General features: G+C 43.8%; 1 protein-coding gene across 1 annotated transcript; it reads left to right on the top strand.

Annotated features, from left to right (window-relative positions):
- Nucleotides 1-1,873: 1,873 nt before the first annotated feature.
- On the top strand, nt 1,874-10,145 carry irf5 (interferon regulatory factor 5). The gene is made up of 9 exons (NM_001139852.1): nt 1,874-2,186; nt 4,444-4,677; nt 6,749-6,935; nt 7,143-7,168; nt 7,281-7,308; nt 7,428-7,907; nt 8,446-8,835; nt 9,211-9,332; nt 9,415-10,145. The coding sequence occupies exons 2-9, from the start codon at nt 4,501-4,503 to the stop codon at nt 9,601-9,603; spliced, it is 1,599 nt and encodes a 532-aa protein (NP_001133324.1). The 5' UTR covers nt 1,874-2,186; nt 4,444-4,500; the 3' UTR covers nt 9,604-10,145.
- Nucleotides 10,146-10,341: the final 196 nt, after the last annotated feature.

Genomic DNA, 10,341 nt, shown 5'->3' with positions numbered 1-10,341 from the left:
TCTTGTTGCTCACGTAGCTGAGTGAGCCAGACTTGTATGGCCCGCTGGGACTGCCGCAGCTGGGCTCTCACTTGATCGATGTACTCTCTCACTAGCTTGTGCTCTGTAGGTGGCTTCCTGTGTTCCCAGTGACTGTTGTAGACCATGGACAGACCTCTATGTTGCTCCTTACTCTGCTTACTGTGGCTCATCCTTCTGCTCCCATGGGTCAGATGAGGGTTTAGGACAGACCTCTACTCTCTGAATGTCTCCCACTCATCTGGAGTTGTGTCCCATCTGGCCTGGCTGGATAGGAAGGGACTGGGTGGAGTGAGGGGTGTCATCTTGGCAGCTTCCTCCATGCGAGGCCGAAGGTCATCTTCTTGCCAATGGACATACTGTGCTAGTATAACTTGGATAAGGTGAGGCTTGGAACCTTTGATGATCAGACCAGGTCCAGGCTTCACCGGCAACATGCTGCATCTAGAACTGGGAGTAAACACCTTTATCCGGCTTGAACGGACCCCTATGTAAATGAGGACTTGGTGGACTGTATATTCCTTCGGTTAGATTTTACTTTACGTGTTTGCTCCCGTGTGCTGGTAAGGGCACAGATGAGACAGGTAGGATTCCAGTTGAGGTGGTTTAATTACGCTGAAGATGCACAGGCATGGAACAGCAATGCACAATGTTCGTAGTATGGATAGCACCATCATCTTCATTGCACAATGAATTTGAATACCTCTAAACAGTGAAATACAATGTAATACTGATATAATAATGTACCATACATACACCTATACAATTACAGGGCATATAACGAGGCACTGGGGGACATTATCCAAAACAAATACAGGGTTAAATGTCCAAAAGTATATGATAACTAAAACCGAGCTAGCCAGCTCACAATAACTACTAGTAGCTTGCAGTAGAAATTATAATTATCATAACCATAAATATCACATTATTGTCGCAGAGTGCATCTTCGTACATAAAACACCTGAAAGATATGAAATATGTACTTACATATCAACAACACTGACCTTGGCTAAAACAATGAAATCTAACTGGTGGGAAAACATAATGTCTGGAACTTTCTCTCACCTGACGGGATGACCAGGGATGTTCTCTTGATAGGTGTGTGAATTGAACCATTTTCTGATCTTCTCTGAGCTGGAGATCACTCCCCCAATAATCTATCCTTACTGGCATCAAAATTGACAGTGGTGTAAAAATACTTTAAAGTAATCCTTAAGTAATTTTTTGGGGTATTTGTACTTTATATTTGTGACTACTTTTACTTCACTACATTCCTAAAGAAAATAATGTACTTTTTACTCCATACATTTTCCCTGAACCCAAAAAGTACTCGTTACATTTTTTATGTATAGCAGGACAGGAAAATGGTTCAATTCACACACCTATCAAGAGAACATCCCTGGTCATCCCTACTGCCTCTGATTTGGAAGACTCACTAAACATACATGCAGAATTTGTAAATGATGTCTGAGTGTTGTAGTGTGCCCCTGGCTATCTGTAAATACAACATAAAAAATGTGCCATCTGGTTTGCCTACAATAAGGAATTTGAAATGATTTTTACTTTTGATACTTGAGTATATTTTAGCAATTACATTTACTTTTGAAACGTAAGTATATTAAAACCAAATACTTTTAGACTTTTACTCAAGTAGTATTTTACTGGGTGACTTTTACTTTAGTGATTTTCTATTATGGTATTTTTACTTTTACTCAAGTATGACAATTGGGTACTTTTTACACCACTGAAAATGTATACATTTTCAACCACTAGGGTAGTACTAGTAGCCTATCGAAAATGAAACAATGTTTGCATATTACTTTTGTCTGTCAACCGGAAGGGTGGTATCTGGGCAAGTTCAGCAAACACACACGCACCACGTTTGTTCATGTTTAAAGTCAAATCATGTTTGGCCGCTGTTTGTGGAAAGTTTTCTGAATAAGCCTTGGACTTTCTGACTGTCATTCTCCCACACACTCCTTGAACTTGTGACGGTGTTGGGCAAGGTTTTCGTCAGTTAGACTACCAAGTAAAAAGCTTACCTGTGGCAGCGCGCATACTCTCTGCCTGGCTTGTTTGTGGAAGGAGGGATCACTACAGTCAGCGTTCTTGAACTCGTCGATACAAGGGAGCGAAATTATTTTGTGGAGAAGACCTATCGTTAAAAGGTGGGTGCCGCTTAAAGTTGTACTTGTTTCCTAAAACAACTATCGTAGCCTATTGAGATTTTTTTTCAGACCGACTACTAATCTTTTATTTTTTTGAAGATTGTTTACATGATCATGTCAGTGTCAGGCAGGCGGCCTATTTTCAGCTTTTGTTGTCGGTTTATGTTTAACTTTTTTTTTTATCAACCTGGCTTCTGCACACCCCGAATGAAACCTAGTGAAGCTATTCCTGTTTTAATATGTTTAAATAAATAAAAAATATATCTATAGAGTTTAGACAATGTAATCCAGACTTGTGCAATTATTAAGTTCTTAACTATTGGGAAGTCCCCATTTTAAAGCACACCATGTCCCCACCAACATTGTAGTTACTCCACAATACTAACCTAAATGACAGTGTGAAAAGAAGGAAGCTTGTACATAATAAAAGTAATCCAAAATAGGCATCCTGTTTGCAATAAAGCACTAAAATAACACTGCACTAAAAAGCTATGTATTGAAAGTGTTATGCTTGGGGCAAATACAACACATCACTGAGTACCACTCTTCATATTTTCAAGCATGGTGGTGGCTGCATTATGTATGGGTATGCTTGTCATCAGCAAGGACAAGGGAGTGTTTTTTTTAGGATAAAAAGACCCGGAATAGAGTTAAGTACAGGCAAAATCCTAGAAGAAGACCTGGTTCAGTCTGCTCTCCAACAAACACTGAGAGACAAATGCACCTTTGAGCAGGACAACAACCTAAAACACAAGGCCAAATCTACACTGGAGTTGCTTATCAAGACAACATTGAATGTTTTTCCGAGAGACCTAGTTACCGTTTTGACTTAAATCGGCTTGAAAATCTAATGTCAAGACTTCAAAAGATTGTCTAGCAATGATCAACAACCAACTTGACAAAGCTTGAAGAATGAGGGGGGGGGCTAGTCCTCGCTCTCTCCTCCCCCATTGTCCACAAGTTGGACAATTTAGCATTTTTCAAATACCTGAAACAGCCTTTACCTGCAATCTAGAGCCGTAATCATTATTCTTAATTCTATGTGTAAAAAAAAAAAAGAATATACAGTATTTTGAGCTGCCTGTCCCCCCCCCTGGTGTTTTATTTATTTTAAGAAATATGCTTCTCTGGATTTATGCAACAATCTGTATGAAAGATTAAAAGGATTGTGAGTCTTACTTAGTAATTGCATGCTTTTCGAAAGTCTAACAACCTTGCCGGCAGGCATGCCAGCTAAGAGAAAGACGAGCTAGCTACTCTAACTTGATTGATAGCCTGAAATAACTTATTGGTAGCTAGTTATGAGGTTGAAAAAAGGCAAACCTATCTGGACTAGTTAATGCCAAAAATAAACACATGCCCCTTTGCCCCCTATAGCCATGACGCCTCTGCACCCAGTTGTTGTTCTGTGTTGCATACTCATTAAAGTTACCTTGCCCTTTTCAACTCACACGTGTGTGTGTGTGTTGGTACAAGGGCTCAGAAGGACATTTGTGGCAGCCTCGGGAAGAGGACATATTCTATCTAGATGCATTAGTTTGTCTCAGCGCGTCTAGCGGCAAATACAAGTTGGCCTTATATTTGACTCTGATGTGCTGCTTGAGACAGAAGTTCATCTTTGGCTGTAAAGGAGTTACCTGTATACGTCTGTGTTCATATGATCCTCTGTGATCTCATACAATACACTTGTGTGACAGTGGACTCTGCATCTGTGCCCGGAGGGCCTAGGCTTGTTGTCCTAGTATCAAATCCATAATTTTAGGGTGACAAAAGCAAATTTGGGACTGTCATGAAATGGAGTAAAGGATTAAGGAATAGCCTACAACTGTTGCATGTTGTGTATGTTAATTTACCCAACTCTATGATGTTGTTTTTTATTGCCTTAAGTCTTTTTGTTCTGTATTCTTCAGCCACAGAACACTTTTTGTTTCCCAGCAGATCATTTCCTAAACAGGCCTGTTGCCATCATAAATAAAAAACAGTAAATCAGACTTGCTTGACTACTCTCTCCACCTTCATACCTCTCTTTTCCCCACCCATCCTCTCTCCATTTTCCCCAGCCTTCTTCCTGCAGATGGTAGGGAGTATCTTCTCTTTCAACCCTCCCCCACATTCCCCTACCCCCATTGCCTCGTCACCCATCTGAACCATTACTGTCGTATCACGCTTCAAGACAATCCCTCAGTGCCCACTCTCTCCCCTACCCCCAGTGCCCCATCACCCATCTGAACCATTACTTTTCTCTTCACCTTTCCAGCCCCTTCACTCACCCCCTCTGAAGCCCCTTTCTCCTCCCTGCGTGGTGCCCTGCCCCATGATGAGTGTGCAGCCTCGGAGGATCCGCCTGAAGCCCTGGCTGTTAACCCAGGTGAACAGCGGGAGGTACCCCGGCTTGCAGTGGCTCAGCCCGGACCACCGGATCTTCCAGATCCCCTGGAGGCACGCCACAAGACACCTGCCCACCTCTGAGGAAGAGAACACCATCTTCAAGGTGAGAGGGGGGGTCCATGTTGAGAATGGCATGACAGATCTGGATACTTCAACTCTGTCGTCATTCGGATATCACAATGTAGTTAGATCAAAGTTCTGCTTACTTTGTCTACTTAGATGACATTTTTCTAGTAAGTAGCACATTTCAAGAGTATTTCTAAGGTACTCGGTTACTATGTCACCCACACACTTCCTTATCCCATTCAGCGATAAATGTATCAACTGTTTTAGTGAACTGAAATAGCCTTAGTTTCATTTCCACTGAATCTCTAGTGTCAAACCTCTCTGGGTTTTTTGATCTCGTGTGTAAGGATGCCCACATGATATCCACTGCACTAACAGCAGCAATAGCCTACTCCCTGCCTCTTTTGACTAGTCATTTCCTCATTAGCCATTACCCTGTTCTCCATTTACAGTGCATTCGGAAAGTATTCAGACCCCTTGACTTTCTGCACATTTTATTACATTACAGCTTTATTCAAAAAATTATTAAATTACTAATTTTGCCTCATCAATCTACACCAGTACCCCATAATGACAAAGCGAAAACGTTAATTTTTTTGCAAATGTATTAAAAATAAAAAACATACGTTATTTACATAAGTATTCAGACCCTTTGCTATGAGACTTTAAGTTGAGCTCAGGTGCATCCTGTTTCCATTGATCATCTTTGAGATGTTTCTACAACTTGGTTGGAGTCCATCTGTGGTAAACTTGAATTGATTGGACATGATTTGGAATGCCACACGCCTGTCTATATAAGGTCCCACAGTTGACAGTGCATGCCAGAGCAAAAACCAAACCATGAGGTCAAAGGAATTGTCTGTAGAGCGCCGAGACAGGGTTGTGCCGAGGCACAGATCTAGGCAAGGGTACCAAAAAATGTCTGCAGCATTGAAGCATGATTCTTAAATGGAATAAGTTTGGAACCACCAAGACTCTTCCTAGAGCTGTCCGCCCGGCCAAACTGAGCAATCGGGGGAGAAGGGCCTTGGTCAGGGAGGTGACCAAGAACCCAAACCGATGATCACTCTGACTGAGTTCCTTTGTGGAAATGGGAGAACCTTCCAGGACGACAACAATCTCTGCAGAACTCCACCAATCTGGCCTTTATGGTAGAGTGGCCAGACGAAAGTCACTCCTCAGTAAAAGGCACATGACAGCCCGCTTGGAGTTTGCCAAAAGACACCTAAAGGACTCTCAGACCATGAGAAACAAGTTTGAACTCTTTGACATGAATGCCAAGTGTCACATCTGGAGGAAAACTGGCACTATCCCTATGGTGAAGCATGGTGGCAGCATCATGCTGTGGGGATGTTTTTCAGCGGCAGGGACTGGGAGACTAGTCAGGCTTGAGGGAAAGATGAACGGCGCAAAGTACAGAGATCTTTGATGAAAACCTGCTCCAGAGCACTCAGCACCTCAGACTGAGGCAAAGGTTCACCTTCCAACAGGACAATGAACCTAAGCACACAGCCAAGACAATGCAGGATTGGCTTCGGGACAAGTCTATGTATGTCCTTGAGTGGCCCAGCCAGAGCCCGGACTTGAACCCGATCGAACACCTCTGGAGAGACCTGAAAATGGCTGTGAAGCGACGCTCACCATCCAACCTGATGGAGCTTGAGAGGATCTGTAGAGAAGAATGAGAGAAACTCCCCAAATACAGGTGTGCCAAGCTTGTAGTGTCATACCTGAGAAGACTTGAGGCTGTAATCGCTGCCAAAGGTGCTTCAACAAAGTATTAGAGTATAGGGTCTGAATACTTATGTAAATGTGATATTTCTGATTCAGTTTCTAAACACCTGTTTTGGTTATGGTGTGTGTGTGTGTGTGTGTGTGTGTGTGTGTGTGTGTATTGATGAGGGGAAAAAAACGATTTAAGGCTGAAATGTAACAAAATTTGGAAAAAGTCAAAGGGTCTGAATACTTTCTGAATGCACCCAAGTTGTGACTAATTGATTTGAAGTGAATTTAACCCTCACCCATTTGATTCCATCCAGATGTGACTCCTTCTCTAATTTATTAAAAATGTAACCTTCTCTTCCTTGTCTCCCCCTCTCTTCCCCCAGGCCTGGGCTCTGGAGACAGGGAAGTACCAGGAGGGTCTGGATGAGCCGGACCCTGCCAAGTGGAAGGCCAACCTGCGCTGTGCCCTCAACAAGAGCCGGGAGTTCAAACTGAAATACGACGGCACCAAGGAGACACCCGTCCAGCCCTACAAGATCTACGAGGTCTGTGACCAGCCCTGCAATGGAGGTAAGAGTGTGTGCGCACACGTGCATAAGCATGCATGCTCATTGGCAGCTTTGCAAGTCTTATCTGATTGTCTGTCTTCAAATTTAAATTAGTTCTTTAGAATAACTTTGTTGAACTTGTCTAATAACCTCAGATATTCATGTTTTGTGAAATTAATGAGATTTTCTCCTCCATGTTGATGGCATATTCCTTTTGATTTGGTTTCAGACACAGTTGATGAAGATGAGGAGGAGGTAAGGTGTAGAAAAGTAGACAATTACTTTTCCATTATCTCAGAACAATCTGAGAACAATACCCATATCTCAGCTTTGTTACATAGACATTCATTCTTGTCTTTGTTTTCAGATGCCGAATATTGTTGATCTCTCCATTGGTAAGTGTCAATACACCTTTGCTACTGAGCCATCTGTGAATTAGGCAGAAAACCTTTTGAAATGTGTCACTATTGACATTATGCAAGGTCTTATGTGTTTGTCCTCTTGTCTCTCCCAGACCCCAGAATTAGTGACCCACGCAGTTATCAGGCTTTCCCTACCTCACATAGGCTAGACGTTCCCTTTAGCTCCCCCCTCAATGACAGATATGGCACCTCCCACCACACCCCTATGTACCCCAGTCCCAACATGCACTCCAATCCCAACGGGGGCAATACCATGGCAGCGGATCTCCCTCAGCCAACCATGGCTCCCCCAGAGTTTTCTGCCCATGTTCCATTGGTGGTGAAGTTGGAACATGGGGTCTTTGTGCACCATGGACCCGCAGAACCCTCCAATGGCCTGGGGATGGGTGGAGGGAGCATGCAGCCTCCTGTGGTCACTGAGATGGCCACCATGGTTCCTTCTGCTGCATCTGTGGCTCCGGTTGCCCCTAACCCAGGTGCCGCCCCAATGGAGGCCATGTCCGGAGTCCAGAACCAGGAAGAAGGGCAGGCGGTGCCACCCTACAAATATGACCTGCTGAACAGCCTGCCATGTGAGTGGAGTAGCACCTATGCTGTGTTGAGAAGAGCTTTATGTACTATGGCTTTACTTTGGCAGTCAGGCACTTCTGCAGTAGTTCCTTGCATGTTATCCAAAAAAGTATTCATTGTAATTCCCCTACCATAAAAACAGGGCGTCAACTTTATTTGGTATTGCAATACAGTCACTCAAAACAGTTGCCTCCAATTGACTCATTCAATGGATTATAGGCTATCAGGCATTAGTGTAGTAGTCTGGAATAGCTGTCTGTCTGTCACACCCATCAAATGAAACACACTGGCAGCTGTCTGGAAGTGTGGGGGATGGTAAGACAGGTTCTGGAGTTAATTGGAATAGGCAAAATCAAGTTTTACCCTTTTGTAGCTAAAGCGGTAATGTGTTATTCATTGATAAACACCCCCTTTTCAGTCTTATGATAACTTGGTGTCAGAATACTGTTAGGCATGATTAGAAAGAGCTATATTAAATGTTGACTATTGTTGAAGTGCTTACAATTCTTCCAACACTACATTATTTGACTCTGGTTTCAGTGACTGACCTAGACATGAAGTTTCAGTACCGGGGTCGCAAGATGGGCTCCCTGACGGTGAGTAACCCCCAGGGCTGCCGGCTGTACTACGGCCACTTGGAGCCCACCCCGGATCAGGTGGACCTGTTCGGCCCGGTCAACCTCAACCAAGTTCTCTTCCCTGGCTCGGCCGACATCCAGAATGAGAAGCAGAGGTTCTACACAGAGCACCTGCTGGATGTGATGGATCGAGGCCTGATCCTGGAGATCTGGGAGCAGGATATATACGCTATCAGGCTGTGTCAGTGCAAGGTGTATTGGTCTGGGCCGGGCGTTGACGAGCAGGGGCCTCCCAACCCTATGGAGAGGGAGAGGAAGTACAAAGTGTTCAGCCTCAATAACTTCCTGCACGGTGAGTCAGTCAATCCATTTTATTCCTTGGTATTTTAGTTATCTAAGGCAGCAGTTTCAGTGTTTGAATCCCCATCTGATCCCTCAAAACCCCTTTTTTTTTATTGAGATCAATTAATCACAACACCAAATGATCCTGTCAGATAACAATGCTGGACTCCATTGTCATGATTTTTCAGTTCACTTGAGGCTGTCTGAGTTTCAGTTGATCCCTGAATATTTCAGTCACAGGCCCTTTCTGTGAGTAAGCTCTTGAGTAGTACTTATTGTACTGCCCAGGCATCTAAATGGATTAGCTATAGAACAGATATCACATACACAGTGATTATCGCATTACAGGAGATTCTTTCTTTCTCCCTCTCATGCACACCAACAGGGCTCATCTTGTTCCAGAAGGGTGAAACTCCCACCCCACCCCCGTTTGAGCTCTGCTTCTGCTTTGGGGAGGACTGGCCAGACCAACGGAAACCCAAGGAGAAGAAGCTCATCGTTGTGCAGGTGAGCAGAACGAATTGACCCCGTACCCACACACACACAATGACTTAACAGGGACCCTCTCCTCCATCCATTTCATGTCCAGGTGGTCCCGGTGGTGGCACGGATCCTAACAGAGATGTTTTCTGGAGAGCTGTCCTGGTCCACAGACAGCATCCGGCTGCAGATCTCCAACCCAGACCTGAAGGACCAGACGGTGGAGCAGTTCAAGGAGCTCCAGAGGCTTCTCCAGAGTCAGCACGGCCTGGGTCCCTGGGCCACCAACGGACCCTGAGTCAGGGGCCTCTTGCTGGGTCTTCAACAGGGCCTGTCCTGGATCAAGGCCTTGATTGCTCATGGACTATTAATAGCACACTGCACTTGGATTAATAACCTTATTCAACTGCTTTGTGTGAGGGGATATTAGCCTTCTTTCAACCCTGAGCCTCCCCCATTCTATGGTAGATCCCATCAATGGAATCTTCATCCAGCCTTGAATCTAATTCATCTTAACTGGATCTTGGGCAGAACTACTTGTACATCGTCAAAACCCAGACTGCTGTATCCTCTTTCTTGGTCCCTTAAATTATTTTTTTGAATTTCAATAAATACCATTGCAGTATTTTTTTTCTAATGGTGGCAGGTATTACTCATGTCACTTTAATTTCTATCCATTTTCTTTTGCAGCCACCTTACTCTACTGTACTAGAACCCTGTAACTGAATGTTACTGGCTTTCTTGAGAATGGACACTGGTGCTATTCTGCCAAAAATGGGACTCAAGCCATACATAAAATGTTATTTTTAAACTAATAAACTACTACATTAATCAGCAAAATGGTAATTTATTCCATGACCAGACAATTTTGCACTTTTTGCTGTGAAGGTGTTTAGGTCAAGGTTGTGAATGGGTGAAAGCATCCACTGGTATTGTCACTTCACCCTCAGATTCTAGGGGGAATTCCAGAACAGTGAAACACCTACCTCCATGTTCACTTTACAGCTGGAAGGGAACCTGTTTGACTTGAACACAG

This window comes from Salmo salar, chromosome 17 (genome assembly GCF_965601325.2).
Source record: "Salmo salar chromosome 17, fSalSal1, whole genome shotgun sequence".
In the NCBI taxonomy this organism is placed as follows: Eukaryota; Metazoa; Chordata; class Actinopteri; order Salmoniformes; family Salmonidae; genus Salmo; species Salmo salar.
Note: the sequence above shows the minus strand (reverse complement) of the source record. Positions and strands in the feature narration are given on the sequence as shown.

Coding starts and splice junctions, on each gene's coding strand:
- irf5 (NM_001139852.1), top strand. CDS start 4,501: ATGATGAGTGTGCAGCCTCGGAGGATCCGCCTGAAGCCCTGGCTGTTA. Junction 4,678..6,748: donor AAGAGAACACCATCTTCAAG/GTGAGAGGGGGG, acceptor CTCTTCCCCCAG/GCCTGGGCTCTGGAGACAGG. Junction 7,908..8,445: donor CCTGCTGAACAGCCTGCCAT/GTGAGTGGAGTA, acceptor CTCTGGTTTCAG/TGACTGACCTAGACATGAAG.